Consider the following 27,410-nt stretch of genomic DNA (forward strand, 5'->3'; position numbering starts at 1 on the left):
TGGGGTAATACCCCGTTGATTTGTATCCCTTTGGTTATGGGTTTATCCTACTTAAATGAAATGTGTTTCTTCACCTTTCTATTTGTGATTACTCTTTTTGAGTGTTTTGGTGTGAACCTTAGAGGTTCTTGAGTGCTTGCTTTGTGTATGAACCTTTATGGTTCGTGAGAGAGTGTATTTGTGAAGAAGCATTTGAAGTTTGGTTGTGGATTCCATTTCCTTACATGGTATCAGAGCCGTTGGTTTGATCGATCACGTTCTTTCGGTACATTGGGAAGCGTGTCATTAGAGTATTTTTGAAGAAATATACTTTTTCTTTGAGGTTGTGATCGTGTGGAGGCTAGAAGGCTTGAAAGAATACTAGTACTCACCATTTGTGGTAGAGTATTCTTTTCTCTACCTTCTCTTGTCAATTTTTCTTTTTCTCATAACCGCTTTCTTCCCAATATTGTAAAATGGATGACAATGATAATGTCACCATTAAGCCCATCAAGCTCAATGATTCTAATTATGTTACATGGGCTTCAATCATGAAGCATCTAATATTGGGAAAGGCTTATGGGGATTGGTAGATGGTACCGACGTGGAACCTACTTTAATCTTCACTAACCATGAAAGGAAAAAAGAAATACCTCTCACAGAGGTAGAAAGAGTCAAGGCCATCTCCACTTACAAAAAAAAGTGGAAAGAATGGAGAATGAGTCATGCCAAGATCATGTCTTGGCTTATTACAAGTGTCAACATAAAGAAGTGCTCAAGTTTTGCAAAATTTGAGCATACAAATGATGCATGGGATTACATCAAGAGAATGTATTTTCTTAAAGATATTGCATATGTGTGCAATTTACAAATTAAAGTTAGAAATATTGTTCAAGGCGACAAGAGCATCAGAGAGTACTACAATGACTTGTCGGAACTATGGGAAGAGTTAGCTCTTCTTGAACCAAAGTGACATTGTCCACAAGATATTGAACTTCGTCAAAACCAAATCAATGCGGAGCATTTTTTTCAGTTTATTAGTGGATTGAGAATCTGATATCAGAATTTAAATCCACTAAGTCTATTGTTCTTCATCGGGGAAAAGTGCCTTCGATTAAAGACACTATAGAGGAATTAAGTATGAAAGAAAATAGACTCAAAAGTAGAATCTTCAAAAGTGACGACGACTCAGTTCTAGCCGTCTCAAAACCAGAAAACTATGTTAGAACCTACAAACTCCCTAACTATGGAAGGGGAAATGATAAAAAACAAGGAAATGATTTTGAAAGAAGAAAAATCATTTGTTACTATTGCCATGAACATGGACATGTGAAAACTCACTGTCCAAAACTGAAGAAACTTTATGAGAAAAAGGCTGTCTCCGTCGGACCACCACAAGAATCAAGCGAACCTTCCATTGAAAGTATCTCTCTTGCACAATTGGTGGAAGCACTTGGACCTCTACTCAAGGGAGCTTCCTCATCTACAAGAGTTGCAGTCTCTTCAGTCAGCACCTCAGACCTAGGTAAACCTCTATGGCTTCTTGACTCAGGTGCTTCTTTTTATATGACTCCAAATGCTGAATTATTATCCGAATATCATAACTCAAACAGGTCTAAAGTTTTTATTGTTGATGAAACACCACTAGAAATTGAGGCAATAGAGAATTTTGAAAAAATTTCTCAAAATTTTAAAGGATTTTATATTCCATAAATTAGGTATATTCTCAAACTAAACCTCAATCTCTTGTCGGTTTTCCAATTATCTGGCCATGGATATAACGTTTCTTTCTCCTCTCGTGGTTGTCGAGTGTAGGATCACCAGTCAGGGAAGCTGATTGGGGAAGTCCATAGAGAAGGAGGCCTATACTACATGGATTTTTTGGAAATTTTCAAGAATACGTTTTGTTGTAATGTTCAGAAAATAGACTTGGATCTATGACACATGAGACTTAGTCACCCAAGCATATCTAAGATTCATTTCTTTTCAAATATGAAAAACTTTTGTAATTCTGAGACATTTAAATGTGAAAAATGTATTCTTGAAAAAATGAAGAGATTACCCTTTCAAGAAAGAAATTTTATCTCTTCTCGGCCTCTTGAGTTAATACATTCAAGTGTATGGGGTCCTGCACCTATCATATCAGAAGGCAGTTTTTCATACTATGTCATTTTTATAGATGATTTTACAAGGCATACTTGGATTTATTTTACAACAACAACAACTACGCCTTCATCTCAAAACAATTGGGGTCGGCGATATGAACCAAAAAAGAAAATCATTCTGGGTCTTCTATATGAATCCTTCTCCAATCATTTCTATCCAATGCCATGTCCTCGGTGAGGTTCAAAACATTCATATCCTTTCCTATCATCTCCATCCAAGTCTTCTTAGGCCTACCCCGACCTCTTTTAACTAATATATTTTTCCATTTCTTCATCCTTCTAACTGGAGTATCATTAGGCCTTCGCCGAATATGTCCAAACCACCGCAAACGATTCTCTCTCATCTTATTTTCAATGGATGCAACACCTACCTTCTTACGTATCTCCTCGTTTCGAATCTTATCTTTTATTGTATTTCCACACATCCATCTAAGCATACGCATCTCAGCTACACTCATTTTTTGAATATGATGTCTCTTGGCAGCCCAACATTCCGTACCATATAGTAAGGCGGGCCTAATTGTCGTCCTATAAAACTTTCCCTTCAACCGTAATGGCATTCTACGATCGCATGCACTTTTCCATTTCATTCACCCAATCTTTATCCTATGATTTACATCTCCATTAATTTCTCCATACTTTTGAATGATAGATCCCAAATATTTGAAACAGTCATCCACCGATATTTCTTGCTCACCAAGCTTCACTACACTCCCATTACTACTTCGTTGTTTACTAAACCGACATTCCATATATTTTGTCTTACTCTTACTCAACTTAAAACCTCTTGCTTCCAATGTCTGTATCCATAATTCTAACTTAGCATTAACCCCAACTCTAGACTCATCAATCAAAACAATATCATCAGCAAACAACATACACCACTGCACATTTTCTTGATTTCATCTCGTAAGCTCATCCATCACTATAGCAAATAGGAAAGGGCTTAATGCAGATCCTTGATGTAACCCAACCGTTATAGGAAAATTGGTTGTCACCCCTCCACAAGTGCGGACATTGGTTACTACTCCTTCGTACATATTTTTAATTATACTAATGTACTTGAGAGAAACACCTTTCTTCATCATTGTCCACCAGAGAACATCCCTAGGTACTCTATCGTATGCCTTCTCCAAATCAATAAAAACCATATGCAAATCTTTGTTCCTCTCTCTATATCTCTCAATAAGTTGTCTAAGAAGGTGTATAGCTTTCATAGTTGATCTTCCAGGCATAAAACTGAATTGATTCTTCGATATCATGACAACCTTCCTCAACCTATACTCAATCACCCTCTCCCAAAGTTTTATAGTATGACTCATGAGTTTTATACCACGATAGTTTGTGCAATCTTGTATATCACCCTTATTCTTATATAGAAGCACAAAAATACTCTTCCTTCACTCATTAGGCATCTTATTTGTCCGCCAAATCTTGTTAAAAAGATTTGTCAACCATTCTAAGCCTTTCTCACCCAAGCATTTCCAAGCCTCGATAGGTATACCATCTGGGCCAATTGCCCTTTTTTATTTCATTTTCTTCAAGGCCTCTGCAATTTCTTTCTTTTGAATCTTACACATGAAGTCAGAATTATCTCATGAAAAGGAATGGAGAAGTCTCCAAGATCCTGAGCATGACTTCCATTAAATAGCTTATCAAAATAATCTTTCCATCTTTCCTTAATCTCCTCATCTTTGACTAAAACCCTTTGCGTTTCATCTTTGATACATCTAACCATACCTAGATCCCTCGATTTCCTATCTCTCATCTTTGCAAGCCTATAAATATCCTTCTCGCCCTCTTTGGTATCCAACTTGTCATAAACCTCCTTATATACCTTATCCCTCGCGTTTTGAATTACTTTTTCTCAAATATAAATCCGAAGTATTTTTACATTTTCATATATTTCATAAACTGGTTAAGAATCAATTTAAGAACGATATTTCCATCTTTCACACTAATTCAGGGGAGAGTATCTGTCAAAAGAATTTAATGATTATTTGAATTTATATGGTATTTCATATCAAAGATCATGGCCACGTACCCCATAACAAAATGGTTTAGTAAAAAGAAAACATAGGTATATTATAGAAACAACAAGAACTTTACTCATTACCCATCAAGTACCAATTTTTTTTTGGGCTGAGGCCACTCTAACCGCGATATATCTCATTAATAGAATGCCATCATCTTTGCTAAACAATATTTTACCTCTTGAAAATTTTTTCAAACAAACTTCAAATTATTCAAGGTTAAGGGTATTTGGCTGTAAATGTTTTGTTTTCTTCAACAAAAATGACAAACTCTCACCCCATGCCATTCCATATGCATTTCTTGGTTATGCTAGCAATAAAAAAGGTTATAGATGTCTTGATCTTAAGTTATATGTATCGCGAAATGTATCCTTCTTAGAAAATGAAAGTTTTTTTATAATAAAAGACTCTAGAGAAATTGACGATTATTCTTTTTTGTTGGACTTAGTTCCAGAGATTAATGAAGAAGAAGTTGATCAAGAAGATCAAAATGTTGAAATAAGTACTAAATCTCATCCAGATTGTATTCAATACTTCAGACGAGGTAATCTAGAGCTACCTTGTGCTCTAGAAAAATATACTAAAATTCAGGATCATACAGAAACAAGATCATTTAGGGTGTTAAAAGTGCTTGGAAAGTTTGTATCCTATGAGTCTTTTTCGCCAAAGTATCAAGCATATATTGCCTTATTACATTCCTACATAAACCTTCTAACTATGATAAAAGAACACTCAGAATGAGTTGAAGCCATGACAACAGAGTTGAGTGCCTTAGAAAAGGCAAATACGTGCTTTATTCAAGATATTCCACGAGGAAATAAACCCATAGGATATCGTTGGGTATATAAAGTTAAAACCAAGAGTGACGACACTCTTGAATGATTTAAAGCTCGACTAGTTGCCAAAGACTATTTTCAAGAATATGGAATAGACTATGACAAAACTTTTGCTCCTTTTGCTCGTATGATAACAGTCAAAACCTTAATTGCCTTAGCTTCCATCAAGAGATGGTTCATATTTCAGATGGATGTCAAAAATACATTTCTAAATGGAAGTCTAGCTGAAGAGGTCTATATGGAACCACCACCTGGCATTAAGATTCCTCAAGGAAAAGCCCTTCGCTTACATAAGGCTTTGTATGGTCTTAAACAAGCCCCAAAGGCTTGGTATGATAAATTCAGTCAAGTTATGCTTGAATTTGGTTTTCAATTTTGTCTTACTGACACAATATTGTTTATTAAGAAATCTAATGCAAATATTATTATTCTTCTACTCTATGTGGACGACATGATCATCATAGGAAGTGATAAACAAGGAGTTGACAATATTAAAAAAAATTTCAAAACAAATTTTGAAATGAGTGACTTAGGTTTCTTAAATTTTTTTCTTGGAATCGAAGTGGCCTACTCTCCTAAAGGTTATTTACTGACTCAATCAAAATTTGCCCTTGATATTACTTACAGGTCGGGGATCACAGATGAAAAACATGTTGACACTCTTGAAGTTGTCAATACCAAAATGAAGATTAATGATGGAGAACCACTTGAGAACCCAATACACTACAAACAACTTGTTGGGGGGCATTGTTTTACCTTTCCATCACAAGACCTGACATTGCACATGTTATTCATATTGCAAGTCAATTCCAACATGCTCCTACCACTGTTCATATGGGAGTTGTGTTACACATTATTAGATATATTAAAACTTCTATTTTTAGAGGACTGTTTTTGTTTGCTTCTTCCTCATTAGAACTAACTGCTTATACTGACGTAGATTGGAGAGGTGATCCAAATGATCGACACTCAACTACTGGGCTTTATGTGTTTTTAGGAGAATCATTGATTTCTTGGAGATGTAAGAAACAACAAAATGTTTCTCTTTCATCAACTGAAGCCCAATACAAAGCCATGACTACAACCACCATGGAAGTAGTCTGGTTGAGGTATCTGTTTCAAGATATGGGTGTTGGGAGTACAAGAGCATTACAACTATGTTGTGACAACAAAAGTTTTATTTACATTGTCAGCAATCGGGCATTCCACGAACGGACCAAGAATGTTGAAATGGATTGCTACTACGTGCGTGAGGAATTTCTACAAGGCACCATTGATCTTCCATATGTTTCCTCCGAATATCAATAGGTGGATTTCTTTACCAAACCTCTCGTTGTTCCTTGATTCCATTTTCTCTTGGACAAACTTTCAGTTGTTCAACCGTAAGTTTGTGGGAGAGTGTTAAAATTTGTAATCTCCTAGATAATCTCATATGTAAATCCTTCATCATATGTAATCTTTTATTTTTCAGTTTAGTTACAATAAGATAGTTAATAAGTTAGTTTTAGTTTTATTTTTTTTCTTTTTGGACGTTATTAGACTTGTGCTTTTTGACCAAGTCAAAAAGCAAAAGTGTTTTGGGCTGAACTAGACTTATGCTTTTTGACCAAGGCAAAAAGCACAAGTCCAAGAGAGCTGTTGGACACTCCAACATAGAGCCGTTGGAGTGTCCAACAACTCTCTCTAGCTCTCCTTTAATGTGTATAAATATGGGGTAATACCCCATTGATTTGTATCCCTTTGGTTGTGGGTTTATCCTACTTAAATGAAATTTGTTTCTTCACCTTTCTATTTGTGATTACTCTTTTTGAGTGTTTTGGTGTGAACCCTAGAGGTTCTTGAGTACTTACTTTGTGTATGAACCTTTATGGTTCGTGAGAGAGTGTATTCATGAAGAAGCATTTGAAGTTTGGTTGTGGATTCCATTTCCTTACAGAGAGTACGATGATGGTTCCTCATATGAGTGTATTAATGCAATAACTGCCCTATATGTGGGTGAAAAAGATTCGTATGACACAAATTTTTCAGGAGGCCTCAAAACTCGGGATGACCTTTTGGTGAATACTTCAGAATATGTTTCTAGTGCACATTGGAAGATTTGACTCTCTTCGTCTAGAATATTGTAAACTAACATCCCTATGGATTTGTTCTTCATTGTCGTCATTGTGTTCGAGATCAATATGACTTTGATCATTGCCAAAGTCACATTCAATAGGTTTTGAGGTCAAATCTATTAAGAAGGAATATTTCAGGACTTCCTTAGGTTTTTCAAAATCAAAGAAGCTTTCTTTTTCAAGTAAATATATATTTCTTGATACATATAGTTTTTCATTTTGAAAATCAAAACACCTATAGCCTTTTTTATTATCGGCATATCCTAAAAAGGCATAGGGAATCACACGGAGAGAGAGTTTATCATTTTTGTTAGTGAAAACAAAACACTTGCATCCAAACACTCTCAATCTAGATTAATCCGAAGAAAGATTAGCAAGTTTTCAATTGGAGTTATATTTTTCAAAGAGGAAGATGACATTCGATTAATAAGATACAGTTAGGACAGTTTCTGCCCAAAATTCCTTTAGAACATGATTTGCTATTAATAAAGTCCTAGTTGTTTTCATGATGTGTCGATGTTTACGTTTGACCAGTCCATTTTGTTGCGGTGTGTACGGACAAGACCTTTGATGCGTAATGCTATGTAAACTTAGATAGTTTTTTAATTCTTTGGACATAAATTCTCCCCCTGAATCTGTGTGTAAAATGGATATATCATTTTGAAATTTGTTTTAACCATGTTATGAAATGTTCGAAAGTATGGAAAAACTTTTGATTTATGTTTAAGTAAATCCAAGTATGCCTAGAAAAATCATCAACAAAAATGACATAATATTCAAATCCACATTTCGAAACAATTGGTGCAGGAACCCAAACATCTGAATGTACTAATTCAAGTGGTCTGGAAGAAACTAAGGTTCTATCATGAAATGGTAATCTTTTTATTTTGCCAAGAATATAAATTTTACAAGTAAAATTTTCAGAATTACAAAATTTTTCAAGATCAAGAAAGTGTTGGATTTTGGCCATATGAGGATGACCAAGTATTTTGTGCCACAAGTCTAATTCTATTTTCTGAATATTATAACAGAAGGCATTCTTAGACAATTTCAAAAAATTCTTATAATAGAGTCCTTCTCTATGGCCTTCCCCCAATCAGTTTTCCTGACTAGCGATCCTGTACCCAACAACCATGAGAAGAAAATGAGACATTACATCCATAATCAGATATTTGAGAAACAGATAAAATATTTAAATTTAGTTTAGTAATATATCTAACTTTTGGAATAAAAAATTTTTTAGTTTTATGGACCCTTTCAAAATTTCCTATTCCTTCTATTTCAAGAGAGGTTCTATCAGTTATAAAAACTTTTGACACGCTTGACTTATTTGTGAAACATTCAGATAAGCTATTGTCATTTAAGGTTATATGAAAAGAAGCACCAGAGTCAAGAAGCCAAGCAAAGTTACCTGGATCGGATCCAGTTGAGGCTTCAGACGAGGAGGAAGTTCCTTTGATAAAGGGTTGGAGAATTTTCATTAATTGAGCCATAGAAACCAATGCATCTTGATCTTTGGGTTACGATCCAACATTCGCAACTCTCTTTTCTCTTAGCACTCTAAGTGTAGGACACTGAGGCCTATAGTGCCCTGGTTGATGACAGTGGTGGCAAATGACTTTTCTTTTGTCAAAGTCACCATTTTGTCTATTGAAATGAGGTGGCCTGTAAGAGCATACATGGTTACCCGGTCTAGATACAACTAGAACAGAATTATCTTCTGGTTTTGAAGTATTCTTTCTAATTATGTTTTCCTCCATAGTTAGTTCCTCTATAGTATCAACGATAGAGGAAACTTTTTCTCGACGAAGAAGAGCCGATTTAGTCGACTCAAATTTCGGTCTTAAATCGTTTACAAATTGATAAAAATGCTCTATATCAAGTTGTTTTTTTACGAAACTCAATTTCTTCGAGACAATGCCATTTTGGCTTTAAAAGAGCCAATTCTTCCCAAAGTTCAGATAACTCATTGTAATATTCTCGAATGGTTTTATCTTTTCGAGTCATTGTCCGAACTTTGTCTTGTAAATTGCACACATGTGCAATATCTTTAACCCAAGCCTTATCGGCATGTTCGAACTTAGCAAGACTAGAGCATTTTTTAATATCTATGCTATTAATTAGCATGACATAATTTTTGCATGCTCTATCCTCCTCCCTTTCCATTTCTTTTCATTGGCTAACGCCTTGCTCTTCTCCTCTTTCGTTATAGGAACTTCTTTATCACACTCTATTTTGGTGAGAGATAGTTTAGGTTCCGAATCAGAACCATCCACTATACCCCATAACCCTTTTCCCCAAATGTGGTGCTTCGTAATCGAAACTTACATTACATAATTAGTATCATTTAGCTTCATGGGTACGATGGTGATCTTATCATTGTCATCCATCTTTTATAAGGGTGAGAAATGAATAGATGAGAGAAGAGAAAGAGAAAGGAAGAGATAAAAGGATGAATGATACAAATTTTTGTAACAAGAGTTTCTTCAATAGCCTCCTTTCTTCAAACGAATCTTCTTGAGCCAAGAACAAGGTGATGAAACACCGTTTGCAAGTGTGGCACGGAAAATGAGGTGAAATCTCTTCAAGATCTAAGATTTCTACGACTCTGATACCATGTAATAAAATGGTGGTCTTCTACAAAAGCACTTGTATCCACCAAAAGAGTGTCTATAAAGACACTTCAAGCAAAACCCATAAAAGGGTATAAAAGGAAGAACACAACAATGAAATAATAAATCTTTATTAATAACAAAAATGCTTTAGAAACATTGAGTGAATGCAATGGAGGGGTTCACCCCTATTTATACAAGAGGAATGGAATCCCAAAAAGAGTTGTAGTTGTTGGACTCTAGTCCAATGGCTCTTATTATAGTTGTTGGATTAGAGTCCAACGGCTAGAACCTAGTCAAGTTCTAACAAGAACTTGACTAGATTATATATCTAGTTCAAATTGAACTAGATATATAAAGAAGAAAAAATAAAATAAAGAAAAAAATAAAAAAGGCAATAAAAATATATATAATATAATATAATAATAATATTATTATATATATGTTACAATTTACATTTTAATAGCCTTGTCCATAGTCAAGACAGAGTACAGAGCCTTAGCACAGGTTGCTACAAAAATCATTTGGATAAGACGGCTTCTTAAAGATCTTGGTGTGAAAGTTTGTGGAAAACTTTCTTGTATTGTGACAATATGAGTGTTATACATATTGCTAAAAGTCATGAATTTCATGAGAGGACAAAGCATGTTTAAATTGATTGTCACTTTACGAGAAAGACATATGAAGATGAAATCATCTTGTTAGAGCATGTAAGCTCAAAGGAGCAAGTTGCCTAGGTGTTTACTAAGAGTTTAGTTCCTTCACAGTGTCAGCCCTTTCTCTCCAAACTTAGAATGATTCCTTTAGCATCATCTCAAGTTTGACAGGGAGTCTTGAGAAGTGTAATATGCCTTTGTACCATATGTAATGTTACTTTTGTGCTACCCTCTTTTCTTGTGTACTTAGATTATTTAATGAAGGGAAAGGTTATAAAAAGCATATCGTAACCCATATTGGCCAAGCTCAAAAATAAGATACGTATCGAAAAAAAAAATATATTTTTAATAAAAAACCCAAAATTTCTAAAAAATAAGAAAATATCTAAAAAAAGTCGTAACGTGCGAAACAATGATAAATAAAACCATAATATCGCATATCAAACAATTATTAGCTGCATAAGACATTGAACATTCAGTAATCAAGATAATATGCTATGAGTGACATGCATGCCTCATAAGAAAAATGCAAACTATGAAATAATATGCAATATTAAACAACAAAACTAACCTAATAACTCACAAGATTCATAATAGATCATGTTTACATAAACAAAAACAAAATCACAGAGTGTTTCTCAATAAAGTTTAACAATTTTCATAACCAAAATTTTTCAAAGTTCAAACAAGAACGAAGACTTCTTATTCTTCTTGCAAGAAATCAACCCCAAATCACTCCCAAGTTCTTTTGGAATGAATATGAACTCACCGTAGGGGATCTTATATGTTAAAAAAAATCGAACTAAGTGCAACGTAAATTGCACTAATTGTGCATCATAAGATACACCTTGTATCAGGGTGTATCACATGATACAGGGGTGTATCATACGATACACCCGATACAAATACGATGCACACTCGTATCGAGATACGGGTGTCTCATAGTGTTTTCCCCCAAAGCAACGATACGTATCGTATGGGTGTTGTAAATATCGTACGATAAGGTATGATATTTACAACACTGATGAAGGGCATTTCTGTATTTTAGCAGGCAGGTAGGGAGTCAACAGCTTTTGTCATGTAGTGTAACCAAAAAGGGGGTCAACCCTTTAGGATGTATGCTTGCTTTTTGCCTTAACAATGAAGTTCCTCTTTGAAAGACTCTTCTCATCGTCTTCCTTAAGTTTCCTCTTTCTTCTTTGATAATGGACTGGTCAAACCTGGTCAACAGGACTTTGGACAAAAGTGACCTCAACAATTATACCTTGTTTATTTAGCTCCCTTGGGTATTAGTTTTACCTGTGAATATCATAAAAGGTACTGCAGTTAAGAAACAACAAAAAGATTACTTAGAAAAAGATGAGAAAATTTTATATATATATATATATATATATATATATATATATAGAGAGAGAGAGAGAGAGAGAGAGAGAGAGAGAGAGAGAGAGAGAGAGAGAGAGAGAGAGAGAGAGAGCTGCTAACTGGGATTTTCAAGGTTTTTTACCATGTTTTCCTTAAATCCGACAATACATATGTGTTCTAGATGCTTGATTTTATAGGAATAGACTCTTCGATCATCCGATTCCGATATGCAGATAGGTTTTTATAAGTTTTAAAAATCGATGGTCTAAGATTTTCATAAATATTCATGCTTTAAATCCAAGTGTTATTCCTTAGTAAATTGACCATGTCGAACACATCTGTACAAACCAAGGTTGCCAGACTAGGAAGCGGAAGCAAGAAGCGGGGCATTTTAAAATTGGTAGGAAGTAAGAAGTGATGAATAAAAAAGAAAGACATAAGAGAATTGAATGAGAATCAAAATAGAATGCAAATAAAAACTAAAATAAAAATGTCTATTCTTAAATTTCATGGCTTTTTTAGTTTAAGAATTAATTTTCGGTAAAAAACTAAAAAAGATAATGCCAATCTAGAGAAAGCACATGAGTGAGAAGTGTGAGAAAAAGCACATAAAAAATATGAAAAGAAGCACAAAAGAACATAGAAAAAGCATGGACAAAACATATGAAAAGCATAGAAGCGTGAGAGAATCAATATTCCCATCAAGTTTCAGAACCGAGGAGTATCGTGCTTCTTAAGCGAGTTTTCAGGAAGCACACTTCCCACCTATCAAAGAAGCTTCCAGTAACTATGGTACATACAAATTTAAGAAAAACATGGAAAAAACTCAGTTAGTTGGCAGTTAGCTAGAAAAGTGGTTAGCAGCTATCACCTTCTCTCTCTCTCTATATATATATATATATATGGGTTAATGTTTGCTATCCTCGTGGATTAGGAACCCCTAGTAAAAACACAACTATATTTTAATATTTCTTGCATATCTGATGCCCTAGATGCGATCTACATGTTTGGGTTAGTAGAAATCGATACTTGATTCATTTTTTTTGGATAATCCATTGAAAACCCCTCACCCCACCCACCTCCCGTCACTGACCACACATTGATTGGCCTCCAGTTGGTAAAACCCTTGAGGTACCCCCTACCCACCGGGTTGTACACCCAACTTCGACCTTATGACCAGGGACACCACCCGTGGGTTTCATACTTGTGAGTCCCATGGTTGCCAGCCGAGGAAGCGGGAAGCGCGGCACTTTCAAAAATTTAGGAAGCGGGAAGCGTGGGACTACTTAGAAGCGAGTCACGATCCGTCTTGGAAGCGAACCGGAAGTGACCTAGGAAGCGAGGGGGAAGCGAAAAAAGGAAAAAGAAAAGAAAAAATAAAAAATAAAATGGAAAAAGAGGGAAGCGTGGAGGAAGCACGCTTCCCATAAAAGGGGGACGCACTTCCCAAAAAAGGGGGACGTGCTTCCCAAAAAAGGGGATGCTTCCCCACGCGTTTCAGAAGCGTGACGTTTCACGCTTCCGAAGCGCGTATCGGGGAAGCGTGCTTCCCCTACTATAGGGGCGCTTCCGGTAACTCTGCTTGTGACGTTCTATCAACTTGGTGACATTCACAGGTTGCCCCTACCAGATGAGCGGAGCCCTTGTGGGTGCTTTAATGTGTATGTAAGATTTTGCAGGGGTTAAAAAATCAACGGCCTATATGTACCAAAAATTTCACCCTCATAAAATCGTATTTTTACATCTGGAAAATATGGTCCAAGAGTCGATTCCTACTATTTTGACCATGCTGAACACGTCCATGGGATTAGATTTGGTCAAAACAACCTCCCACTATGGGTTCCAACCAGAGTTACCGAAAACACCTAGCCAAGTGGGGAAGCACGCTTTCCCGAAGCGCGTTTCGAAAGCACGAAATGTCGCGCTTTCGAAACAAGCTAGGAAGCGTCAATTTTTTTTGGGAAGCGGGCTTCCCATTTATGGAAAACACGCTTCCCCCTCACTTCCTAGGTCACTTTCGGTTCACTTCCTAGGTCACTTTCGAGACGATTCTTAATTCGCTTCTAAGTCGTCCCATGCTTCTCGCTTCCTAAAATTTTGAAAGTGCCTTGCTTCCCGTATTGCTTCTTGCTCCCGCTTCCTCGACTGGCAACCATGGTTCCAACTAGGGAGTTCCTTACCCATGAGGGTACCAAATACTTTCCATTATATATATATATATATAAAGTTAGTTTTAGTTCTAAAAAATGGGATAATAATTGTTATGCATGGGTATGTGTGTATGTACATGTATGTATGTGTCTATGTCTAGTCACAAATATAGGCGATATTTTGAAAATATAGCGATAATATAGCTGCAAAATCATAAAACTATATTAAAGGCAAAATATCTCAACATTTTCAAAATATCAGAAATTTATACGTCACAATATTATCACGATATTGTGAGTTACCTTTTACTTTTTTACTTTTCTATATCTTAACTACATTTTCACTCTTGCTTTTATGTTTTTTACTTATTTCTTTTATTATATAAACATGTTATTTTTCTTACTTATTTCTGTCGTTTTTATATTTTAAACTTTTTAATCACCGAGTTTTTCCCGAGATTTATCAACTAAACCTATATTATTGCGAGAAATTGTCTTACCGAGGTATAGCCGAGACCCATATTTGTGACTATGGTCTATATGTATATGCGTGTATGAGATTATGAAGTTCTACTAAAAAGTGTTCCAAATGGAGTTTTGTGAATTATCTTCACATGGTTATTGAATTGCAGGTAGCCTTTGATTACTTTTTAAAAGGTGTATAGCTTATCTAGCTTGCTTTTCTCTGTTTTGGTGCTTGATATTTGGCATTCGCTTGCTTTATCGCTTCTAAGGATCAATATGCCTTAAGCCTCATGCTGTTCTGTGGTTGGAGGAGTGCTAAACCAAATTATATTATTATAATATTTACGTGATGAATAATTTTTGTACATATCTGACTATTATTATGCTCTATGCACAATCCAGTACTGTGTTTCGAAAGTAGCATGAAAATTTTCTGTATGCATATTATTAGGATTTCTTGGACATTGTCAGTTTGGAGCAAGGATGTTCACTTGTAGACTTCATAGTACTTTGATTTCTGACAATTGCTCATCATCAATTTCATCTACAACTTTTTTTCAGAACCAGTTTTTCATATCAGGCCTTTCAGGAGATGATATAATCCGGAACCGTGTTTTGGAAGCACTGTACCGCCGAATTTTGCGAGCAGACAATGAAAAGAAATGTTTCAGAGTGATTATAGTTATACCTATCTTGCCTGGATTCCAGGTATCGTAGTCAATGGATGACTATATTTTTCCATGTTATGAACAATTATATTGATCCTCTGATTCTGCAGGGAGGGCTAGATGATGGAGGTGCTGCATCTGTAAGAGCTATACTGCACTGGCAGTACCGCACCATTTGTAGAGGACAGAGCTCTATACTGAAAAACCTATATGATGCAATTGGTCCTAAAGCTCATGATTATATTTCCTTTTATGGTCTCCGATCTTATGGAAGATTACGTGATGGTGGCCTTCTTGCCACTAGTCAAGTAAGACCAACTATTCTGTCTCACGTCCTTGCACATTTCTTCTGGTGATTGTGGCATGTTTTTTGCTTCAGTTCTATTTTGCATGTGATACCTGATTATTTGCGACAAATTTATATTCTTATTATCAATAAAGTCAATGAGTTATCATAGTACAGAAGTCAATTGTAAAAGTTGCATGTCAGGTCTACGTCCACAGCAAAGTGATGATCGTCGATGACCGTGCTGTTTTGGTTGGATCTGCTAATATAAATGACAGAAGCTTGCTAGGGTGCAGAGATTCTGAGGTATGCATATATCAACAGTAGTCATTTCATTTTCAACGCTTGACTGCACCAAGTAAAGTCACAACTTGTGGAACTGGAAGGGTTCTTCTTACCCATCAAATACTATGCTGCTTGGTTGTTTCTCATACTTAGTTTTCTATTAGAATGTAGTTGCATACTATTAAAATTGTGTCAAAGGCGACCTGATTCTGTAGTTCGAGCCAATAATTTTATAAACCATCATGTTCTATGTTTCATTAGCACGGACTGATCCATTCACTTGTAGAGCTGAAAACTGCGGTATCAAAACCATCATCAAAATTTGTGTCTTATAATTCATTTTCTTGAAAATATCAACACTGCGTAACCATTCACTCATATGTAGAACCCTGATCTTACGCTCATGCTAGAGAATACCTTGAATGGGTTAAAGTTGTGAGGGTAGAACTTGAAGCCTTGGAGAAAGCTCAAACTTGGTTTATTCAAAATCTTCCACCAGAAAAGCAACCCATGGGTTGTAGATGGATATATAAAATAAAAACCAAGAGTGATGAAACTCTTGAGCGATATAAAGCTAGGCTAGTTGCAAAAGGATATTTGCAAAAATATGACATTGATTATGAAGAAACCTTTGCACCGGTTGTTCGCATGACCACAGTTAGAACTTTTATTGCAATAACTTCTATTACAAACTGGTCTATATACCAAATGGATGTTAAAAACACCTTTTTAAATGGAAATCTTGTAAGGACCCGAAATCTAATTCAAATTTTGAGATTTTTTTTATATAACAGCAAAAATACTTAATTTAAACATGGTTAAGCATCCCGAGCATGTCACAGGGAAACTCAAAGCAAAAACCATCCATTGCATTTCTAATAACAATTAAAAATGAACAAAGTGTTTTGAATGTCTTAATATCAGAGTTGCAATTAACCAACTAATATTAAACACCCGGGAACAACAATAGGTCATGATCTGCACACCTTCCTGCAACTGCTCTGGATCCTTTACTCATCTCTTGAAAAATGTAGAGTAATTTGAATAAGACTACAACCAATCTGTGTAGGAGAAATTATGATTTTGCAGATGTACTATGTAACAAATATGCAATGTAATTGAACAACTATGAAAAGTAAAACATGAGACAAAGCATGACATAATTGAACAAGTAGTAAGAAACTAATCACTTGCATATCACGTTTCTAATTCAAGTACTAGTATAAAGAGAATAATCACATGCTAAGTAAGTAATCACAATTTTTTGTATGACTGAAATATATATAAGAAATATTAATTTAAGTTTCTCTTGAATTATCCTGCGGGTACTCGCAGGCCAAGGCAACCGTAACAAAAGAGAACATTCTGGGGTTTATTATGCTTGGTGTTTGATTAACCCGAACGTCTAACTGAAACTGAAATCCTAAGGGAGCAGTTAAGTAACTGAGAAAACCTCCTAAAGGCTCAAACAACAGGATGCATTCATAACTTCTGCAGAAGAACGTTGAGCTACCACTTAGGACAAATTCAGTAGTCCGGGTTCTCTAACTCTGAGGACTGGGGACCAACGAACCATTATCGCTCGAAGCAACAAGCACATATCTTCGGAGTTGTGTACCACTTACCCTCTCCAAGGTAAGTCCGAGTCTGAGTGGGTTATCTTATTAATTTCATTACCAGACTTATTAGGGTTTTCCCTGATCTGAACCCAGTAGCTCAAAGACACTAGAGTTCACAAAAATTATGAATCATACCACAATGGTAGTAGATTCTCAATCATTCATACCTTAAATAGGTATGTTACCAATTTTATCCATTTACTTGAGTAGTTTCACCTAGAGTGCTTCGGTACCTTTAAACCATTAAGCACAAGTGCCCCAGTACCTTTAAACCAGTCAGGCAAAAGATATTAAATTTAAGTTTCACATTTGTATGAGGTCTACAAACTCGAGGGATCCACTCAGGATTCTCAAGTATCAGGCTTGGCACTTTATATGCCAATATTCAATTTTACAAAAGTTGGTAACACGTTGTCCATATAGGTTGGACAATGGGACTGGTCATGTAACGACTTCAATTGACCCATGAAAATGCAAATTTTTTTTTTAATAATTGCAAAAAAACTCCCAAGGACAAAAGGCACATTACAGATTTAATATTCACAACCCACCAACCATTTCTGACATAGAGTAAATCCAAAGCACGAACTGAACTTTATTTATTAAATCAAATACGTCAATACAGTTCATAAAATTCAAAAATCCACTCTAGTCAATCCTGTGCACATTAAAACCCGAGCCACCAGATCACAAGTCTCTAGTCTTTCAACCAAGTCACTCTCATCAAGGACCCTGAGTGCCTGAAAAATATTTTAGAAAACGGGTAAGAACCGAAGTCCTCGTACAAAATCTCCTAACTTTTCAACAGTAAGGAAAATAGTATAAAATAAATCAAGCACAAGTTTAAGAGAAAATCACAGGCAACAATTTCATCCTAGATCAAACATTCAGGAATGCATGTGATGCATGAATCAATGTAACATGCATTAATAACTTTTTAAGTTAATTATCAGAATTGTTTTTGCATGCATGTCTCTATTAAACACACAAATTTAATTTTCACTTTCTTACAAACCCGCAGATCCTCAAAACGAGTAAGGTTTTTGAAGTTCAAGGCAGTTCCAGTCATAGTTTAACACATGATTTGTATTTTAATTACTAGGTTCCACACTTGTTCTTCAATCGATACCAGAAATCCTCACCGTCCATCGGAATATTATGAATTCTCACCTAATGTCGGGACATCAATAGAAATCTACAACCATTGACGCCACTTTTTTTGTATACCAATAACTACAGTTGAGTCAACAACACCCCTAGGCAAAGTGGTTGAAAGTTTCCTACAACTGTAGCCGAAAACATGAACCACGTATCGGGTTCTTGGGAATAATAATTGCACACAGTGTTTAGTATCCTCACAGTCCTCCATAACCGCCATCTAAGGTTCTCACCTTTTCAGAGGGGCACCATGAAAGAAAAATTATTAACATTGTTTGGTCTCTTTTACCATTTTTATTTATTAGAGTTTTTTAAACAAGAACAATTGTGTAAATCCACATGCAATAATAAATTTGAGCCGTTGCCTTATCAAATTCAACAATGTAATTAATTCAGGAAAACCAATTTCCAACAAAATTATTTTGCAATGTAAAAATCACAATCTAAAATTTCGTATGCAACACAAGCTCACAACCCTCAATGGTCTGTCACCATTATCATTGCCACCCTTCTTTGTCTTCCCTCCCTTGAATCGCTCCCACTCATTCAGGATGAAAGTCGACTCAATGGCATCCCTAAACATCGTAGGACGACTAGTCATCACCCGAACTTGTAGCCCGTCCTTGAGCCCTCTCACATACTTTGCTGCCCTCGCCTTATCGTCAACAAAAAAGGTTGGGACAATATCGTTCTAGGCTCTTGAATTTGGTAGTGTAGTACCAAACTCATGTTCCCCTGCGTCAGCTCGAGGAACTGTTGCTGTATCCTTTCCCTAGCAAAAGAGGAAAAGTATGCCTCCAAGAACTCCTCTCAGAAGGTATAACGCCCCAAAATTTTTCACTTGTGCTTTTGCAAACTGTAGAGAGATGCACCGAACCCTAGGTATAGAGAGAGAGAGAGAGAGAGAGAGAGAGAGGAAGAAAAACACGTTTTATTCATATTAGGGCTGCTCTCTATGTTAAATAGAGAGAGGCCAAAAGAATAAATTACATCTAAGTCCATTATTAAGTAAAAATATCAAATAACCTCCAAACTAAGAAGATTTAAACTTAAACCACCTATTCTCAACACTCCCCCTCAAGCTGGAGCATAGATATCAATCATGCTCAGTTTGTCACAACATTTTGAGAAATTTGGTCTAGCAAGGGGTTTTGTAAACATATCTGCAACTTGATCTTCCGACTTTAGATATTTGGTAGTGATATGTCCAGCTTGAATCATATCCCTTACGTAGTGGCAATCAACTTCAATGTGCTTTGTTCTTTCATGAAAGACAGGATTGTTCGCTATATATGTTGTAGCCTTGTTATCGCACATCATGGTCATAGGAGAGGAAACCTTCACCTGAAGATCATGAAGAACCGTACGAACCCACATCAATTCAGCAGCTGTTTGTGTTAAATTATGTAATCAAACTTGTAATTTCGTATATATATTTTATATATATAAGGTAATACATATACATATATATAATATATGTATATGTATTTACCAATTATATATATAAAATATATATAGTCATAGTAAGGGTAGTTTAGGAATTTTACACATAATCTTTTTCAAGAATATGTTTTTTTGTATTTTCTTTTTTCTTTTTCTTTTTGTATTTTTGTTTTTTGCATTTAATGCATTGTACATGCATTGGGAGGGGCCCAACCCACTAGTCGTTGGACCCCTCCAACGGTCACATTTGTGACCGTTGGAGGGGCTCCAACGACTATCTGGAGCCCCTCCCAAGGCCTCCTCCAAGCCCTATTTATATGGGCAGCTCCTCTTGTATTTCTCTAAGGGATTTGGGATTATAGCCCAACCTCTTTAGTGTTTATGAAACTTATGGGTGCAAGTGCACATTTGTGATTCGGTGTGTTGTGTTTGTTGTGCACAAGTGTTCTTGGGTGTGTATGTTCACACATTTATTTTTAAGGTTGTTGTGTTATCGACTAAAGTATCTTGTTGAAGATACTTTTACATGGTATCAGAGCCTCGTTGAAGAAGAAGAATTGCGACTCGCCTTCTTTTGCATTCCTCGGGAAGCGTGCCTTCAAGTTTTTTGAAATCAAAGAGGATCATCTTCTTCGAGCAATATTTTAGGAGCTTCTTTTGTCAAGAAATACGCAAAAAGTAATTAAGGTACATACTATCTCTTGCATTCTTTCCTCTCTAATGGGCGAAAAAGACTCCCATTTCTCTCTTGGGTTTAAGCTTAATGGCTCAAACTATCATGTTTGGGCCGGTAATATGGAAGCCCATATTAAAGGAAAGGGGCTTTGGGGTTACGTTTATGGATCCATACCGGAACCGGAACCCAAAATTACCATTGTTGAAGAAGGTGATATTAAGATTCTTGAAGGGGATGAAAGACAAAAGGCCCTTGAAGAGTATTCTAAGAAACATGATGATTGGGAAATGAAGAACTTCAAGATATTATCTTGGATTTTCTCATCCGTTGAGACCAAGATAAATGCCAACATCATCAAATTTAAAAGGGCTTCCGAAGCTTGGGTATATCTTGAGAAAATGTACACCTCAAGAGATCTATCCCACAAGTACTTTCTTCAAAAGAGGGCTTTGACTCTCCAACAAAATGACGACCATTCGGGAGTACTTTGCCGAATTATCATCTATTTGGGACGAGCTCGCAATCCTTGAACCTAAATGGAGTGGTGAGGCTATCGAATTAAGGCACAAACAACTTGAAGAAGACCGGTTCTTCAATTTTTTAAATGGCTTTAGACCCGAATTTGAACAAGTTCGGTCCTCTCTTCTCTCCGCCTTCACATCCCCCTCACTCGAAGATGTTATCACCAAGCTAAGTGGTGAAGAAACCCGTATGGGGATTGGCAAAAATAACCCTAGCATTCTTGTTACTTCTTCTACTCAAGAAGATGGTGAAATGGCTAATGTCGTGTCAAGACCGGGAAATAACATGAGGACCTATAGACCTCCTCATTTCAAGAATCAAGGTCAAGGAGGAAATGATCGGTATGGCAAAAGAGACTATAGCAAAGTAACTTGCTATCATTGTAAAGAACCCGGACATATCAAACCCTTGTGTCCTAAATGGAAGAAATTGATTGCAACGGCTATGGCATCTCAAGTTGAAGAACGACCCCCTTTATCAAGTGAGTCTCTTTCTCTTCAACAAATTGTGGAAGCCCTACAACCTCTTCTCAAGGGAGGTACTTCCGGAGCCGCTATGTCATCCTCTTCCCCCGGTAAGACATCTTGGCTTTTAGATTCCGGGGCATCCTTTCACATGACCCCTAATTATTGCACTCTTTCAAATTTTTCTAAAAGTGCTTTTCCATCCTTTGTATCAACCGCGGACGGTACATCTCTTGAGATTAAAGGAATAGGTAATTTTGAAAAACAAGACTTCTTTGTTCCAAAAATTCGTTTTATCCCAAACCTTAACCTAAATCTTCTTTCCGTTTCCCAACTCTCGGACCATGGTTGCGATATAAAATTTTCTTCTAATAAATGTTGGATACAGGATCGCCAGTCCGGGAGATTGATTGGGGAAGGCTCTAGAAGAGGAGACCTCTACTACGTAGATTTTCTTCAAGTTCCCAAGAGTCAATTTTGCAACGTCGTCCAAAACAAAGACATTCATGTATGGCATAAGAGATTGGGTCATCCCAATATTGTTAAAATCTCGTACTTGCCTTTTGTTAAACATCTTTGTAAAAGTGACTTTTTGTGTAATGAATACATTCTTGGGAAAATGAAATGTTTGCCCTTTCCTCAAAGATCCATGTTTACGACAAAACCATTTGAAATTGTCCATTCCGATGTATGGGGACCGGCTCCGGTAATGTCTAAAGGAGGTTTTTCATATTATGTAATCTTTGTGGATGACTATACTAGGTTTTGTTGGATCTATTTCCTTAAACATAAACATGAAGTTTTTTCAACCTTTAAAAATTTTCACATGATGATTTCAAATCAATTCAATGGATGTTTAAAAATTTTTAGGTCTGACTCTGGAGGAGAATACCTCTCAAATGAATTTAAGGGTTATCTTGAAAATTTTGGAATTCTTCACCAAAAATCATGTCCAAAAACCCCTCAACAAAATGGGTTAGCCGAACGAAAACACAGGCACATCATTGAAACAACTAGGACTTTGCTCATTTCTCAAAACATTCCAAAAAATCTTTGGGCTAAGGCCGCTCTTACCTTTGTCTATCTCATAAACCGACTTCCATCGAAAAATTTAAACAAAATTTCTCCCTTTGAAAAACTGTATGATAAGGAACCTGATTATAGCAGGTTAAGGGTCTTTGGGTGTAAGTGTTTTGTTCTTACTGATAAGAATGACAAACTTTCTCCAAAGGCCATTCCTTGTGCCTTTCTTGGCTATTCTGAAACCCAAAAGGGGTTTCGTTGTTATGATATCAAAAGTGATAAGTTGTATGTTTCCAGGAACGTGAGTTTTTTTGAAAATGTTAGTGGATTTGAAAGTTGTGACCCCCATAATGAAAATATGGATTACTCTTTTTTATTTGATTTACTAAATAAGGACGATGATACTAGTGATAATGAGTCAGATCAAGATAACCCAAATGAACTTGAAACCGAGGAAAACATCTCCCTGTCTCCTTCGTCACATCAACCTATTGAATTACCTAGAGACCCTATCACCTACTCTCATAGAGATCAAAACAACTTTAGGAGTGCTCTTTACAGATATAATGATGCCAGTTCCAGTGCCTCTCAGAATGAAGTGATCCCTCGTAGAACTGAGAGAAGTAGAAGGCCTCCTTCTAGGTTCATTTCCTATGACTCTTTCTCACCAAGATATAGAGCCTGCCTTAGTGCCATCCACTCTTATATAGAACCTAGAAATTTTGAAGAAGCACGTAAATGCCCTGAATGGATTAATGCCATGGACAATGAACTTGAGGCTCTGAGAAGAGCCAAAACCTGGGAATTCCAAAATCTTCCTAAAGGCAAGAAAACAATAGGGTGCAGATGGGTTTTCAAAGTAAAAACTAAAAGTGATGGATCCCTTGAAAGGTATAAAGCTCGCTTGGTTGCAAAAGGATATAGTCAAGAATATGGTATTGACTATGAATAAACTTTTGCTCCTGTAGCTCGTATGGTCAATGTTCGATGTCTTATAACCGTTGCCTCTATCAACAAATGGAACATCTATCAAATGGATGTGAAAAATGCCTTTTTAAATGGCGATTTAAGCGAAGAAGTCTACATGGATGCTCCTCCTGGAATGGAGACTCCTAAGGGAAAGGTGCTTCGTCTTCAGAAAGCACTCTATGGCCTAAAACAAGCTCCCAAGGCTTGGTATGATAGATTTAACTCTGTTATGATTGAGAATGGTTTTTCCTCTTGTTTTACTGACACTGCTCTATTTGTTAGAAAATCCAATGCAGGGATTGTTATTTTACTTCTGTATGTTGATGACATGCTCATCACTGGGAGTGATTCTAACGGGGTTAAAAGTATAAAATCTATCTTAAAAGATAAATTTGAAATGTCTGACTTGGGTTTTTTAACTTATTTTTTGGGAATTGAAGTGGCATACTCTCTTCGATGATATTTCTTATCTCAAACTAAGCTTGCTTCTGAGATCATTGACAGGTCAGGTATTACAGATGAGAAGCTGTGTGAAACTCCTACGGTAGTAGGAGCAAAGATGAAAATTGATGATGGAGTTCCCCTATTGGATCCTACACCTTACAGATAGCTTGTAGGGTCCCTGATGTATCTGAGTATTACCAGACCAGATATATCCCATGCAGTCCATACTGCAAGTCAATTTCAGCATGCGCCTATATCCGTTCACATGAGTGCCATCTTACGGGTCGTAAGATACATAAAGGGTACTCTAAATAAGGGAGTTTTTCTGCCCTCTTCCTCTGATTTAAAATTGATTGCTTATACTGACTCAGATTGGGGAGGTGACCCAAATAACCGTCACTCCACCACTGGTTTTTGTGTGTTCTTAGGAGACTCACTAATTTCGTGGAGATGCAAGAAGCAACAAAAGGTGTCGCTCTCCTCAACTGAAGCTGAATATCGTGCCATGGCCACTACTACCATGGAGATTGTTTGGATTCACCAACTGCTAGAAGACATGGGGATCAAAATTGAAGGACCCACCAAGCTATGCTGCGACAACAAAAGTGCAATCTACATTGCAAAGAACCACACCTTTCATGAGCGGACAAAACACATCGAAATGGACTGTCACTATGTTCGTGAAGCATATCTCCGAGGAGTTATCGACCTTCCTTATGTCACGTCCGAATATCAGTTGGCCGATTTCTTTACTAAAGCCCTGTGCGCTCCGCGGTTCAACTTCCTTCTTGGCAAACTATCGGTCATCTTGCCCTAAGTTTGAGGGGGGGGGGTGTTAAATTATGTAATCAAACTTGTAATTTCGTATATATATTTTATATATATAAGGTAATACATATACATATATATAATATATGTATATGTATTTACCAATTATATATATAAAATATATATAGTCATAGTAAGGGTAGTTTAGGAATTTTACACATTCTTTTTCAAGAATATGTTTTTTTGTATTTTCTTTTTTCTTTTTCTTTTTGTATTTTTGTTTTTTGCATTTAATGCATTGTACATGCATTGGGAGGGGCCCAACCCACTAGTCGTTGGACCCCTCCAACGGTCACATTTGTGACCGTTGGAGGGCCTCCAACGACTATGTGGAGCCCCTCCCAAGGCCTCCTCCAAGCCCTATTTATATGGGCAGCTCCTCTTGTATTTCTCTAAGGGATTTGGGATTATAGCCCAACCTCTTTAGTGTTTATGAAACTTATGGGTGCAAGTGCACATTTGTGATTCGGTGTGTTGTGTTTGTTGTGCACAAGTGTTCTTGGGTGTGTATGTTCACACATTTATTCTTAAGGTTGTTGTGTTATCGACTAAAGTATCTTGTTGAAGATACTTTTACAGTTTGGGCCATAGCCCGATATTCTGATTCTGCACTAGACCTGGAAACCACATTTTGTTTCTTACTTCTCCAAGAAATCGTCTCCCAAAAACACACAGAATCCTGTGGTAGATTTTCTATCTACTACAGATCCATCATAGTCAGCATCAGAATAGGCCACTATCTCCAGAGTTCCACCTTTCCTGAACAATAACCCCTTTCCAGGAAAAGATTTTAGATATCTGAGAATCATTATGTCTGCATTCCAGTGTACCTCAGTTGGTTTGTCCATAAACTGACTAACTTTGCTTACTGCTAAGGCAATATCTGACCTGGTCACAGTTACATATAATAGCTTCCCTACTAGGGAGCGATAGCTTTTGCTATCAACTGGTTTTGACCCTTCTTCAAACAACTGAACTTTATGGTCCATGGGAATATTTGTTGGTTTAGCTCCCAACATTCCCGTTTCCTTTAATAAGTCAAGAACATACTTCCGTTGAGACAAAACCATCCCTTCACGGCTCCTAGCAACTTCTATACCCAGGAAATATCTAAGTGAACCAAGGTCTTTTGTAACAAAGTGCTTTTGAAGATGAACCTTTGTGTTTTCAATATCTTTCACATCGTCTCCTGTAAGAATGATGTCATCCACATATATCACCATAACAACTATGCATGAGTTAGTTTTCTTGATAAATAGAGTATGATATGCCGTTGACCTATTAAAGCCAAAGCATGACATCACTTCAAACAACTTTTGAAACCATGCGCGAGGACTCTGTTTCAAGCTATAAATCGCCTTTCTCAACCTACACTCCCTCTCAACCTCGAAACCTGGAGGTTGTTGCATGTAAACGGTCTCAGATAGATCCCCATATAGAAATGCATTTTTCACATCTAATTGGCACAAACTCCAACCATGCTGAACAACTACTGAGAGAACAAGACGAATGGTACCCATCCGTGCAACAAGAGAAAAGGTTTCAAAGAAATCAATACCATATGTCTGAGTATACCCTTTCGCTACTAATCTGGCCTTGTACCTTTCAATAGAACCATCAGATTTGTACTTTATTGTATATACCCATTTACATCCAACAATGTCAGCATCTGCTGGGAAATCAACTAGATCCCATGTATGCTGAGAGACTAAAGCATCAATTTCTTCTTGCATAGCCAGCTTTCAGCGATTATCAAGCTCTGCCTGTTGATAGTTCAGAGGAATAGTTTCAGCAGATAAGGCTGAAATAAAAGACTTCATCTGATTTCCAATTCTGGCATCGGAGACAAAATGAGATATGGGATATAAGGTACATTGTCGTGTCCCCTTTCGTAGAGCAATAGGCCTGTTATCATCATCATGAAGATCACTATTGTCAGTGGAACTTACCTCAGGAGAAGAAGAAGATGAAGGCACTTGCGGAGGTGGAGCTCTACGCACATATACCAATGGAGGATTATGAAATCTGGAAGAGGATGAAGTTTGGTTCGGTAATGAGGGCACGAATTCCAAAGGAAAAGGAGGTATAGGTAATGAAAAAGACTCAGCTGAATCAACCTGCAGCGGGGAACCGGTACTAGAGTAATATGGAGTGGATTCCAAGAAAGATACATCCGCACTGACATACTCTCGGCGAGAAATAGGATCATAGCATCGATATCCCTTTTGATTTTTGGGATAACCTATAAATATGCATTTTGTAGCTTGAGCAGCTAATTTATCACGGTCAGGACAAAGTTTGTGGACAAAACAAATACATCCAAATATTTTGGGCGAGAAAGAGAAGAGTGGGGCGTTAGGTTTTAGGATATGTAATGGAATTTGATCACCCACGGAAGATGAAGGCATGCGGTTGATCAGATAACAAGCAATGGTAATCGCATCACCCCAGTATAGCGCAGGAACATTAGATTGAATCATAATGGTCCGGGCAACATCAAGCAGGTGCCTATGTTTTCGCTCAGCCACCCCATTTTGTTGAGATGAATAGGTACATGAAGTTTGAGGTTAGATGCCATGATCTTGGTAAAATTGTAACAAAACTTTTGATTTAAACTCAAGAGCATTATCAATGCGAACAATCTTGACAATAG

At 36.7% G+C, this 27,410-nt stretch overlaps 1 protein-coding gene across 4 annotated transcripts in view; it reads left to right on the forward strand.

The window, feature by feature from the left end:
* LOC149844260 (phospholipase D zeta 1-like) overlaps nt 1-27,410 on the forward strand; it is a 136,568-nt gene that overhangs the window by 52,117 nt on the left and 57,041 nt on the right. For all 4 annotated transcript variants that reach the window (XM_090000456.1, XM_090000457.1, XM_090000458.1 and 1 more), the window contains exons 14-16: nt 14,934-15,080; nt 15,151-15,348; nt 15,531-15,632. In XM_090000456.1, coding sequence (XP_089856582.1) covers nt 14,934-15,080; nt 15,151-15,348; nt 15,531-15,632 — 447 coding nt within the window. The remainder of the gene's footprint in view (nt 1-14,933; nt 15,081-15,150; nt 15,349-15,530; nt 15,633-27,410) is intronic.

Source organism: Nuphar pumila, chromosome 3 (genome assembly GCF_984573655.1).
Source record: "Nuphar pumila chromosome 3, dmNupPumi1.hap1.1, whole genome shotgun sequence".
Lineage (NCBI taxonomy): Eukaryota > Viridiplantae > Streptophyta > Magnoliopsida > Nymphaeales > Nymphaeaceae > Nuphar > Nuphar pumila.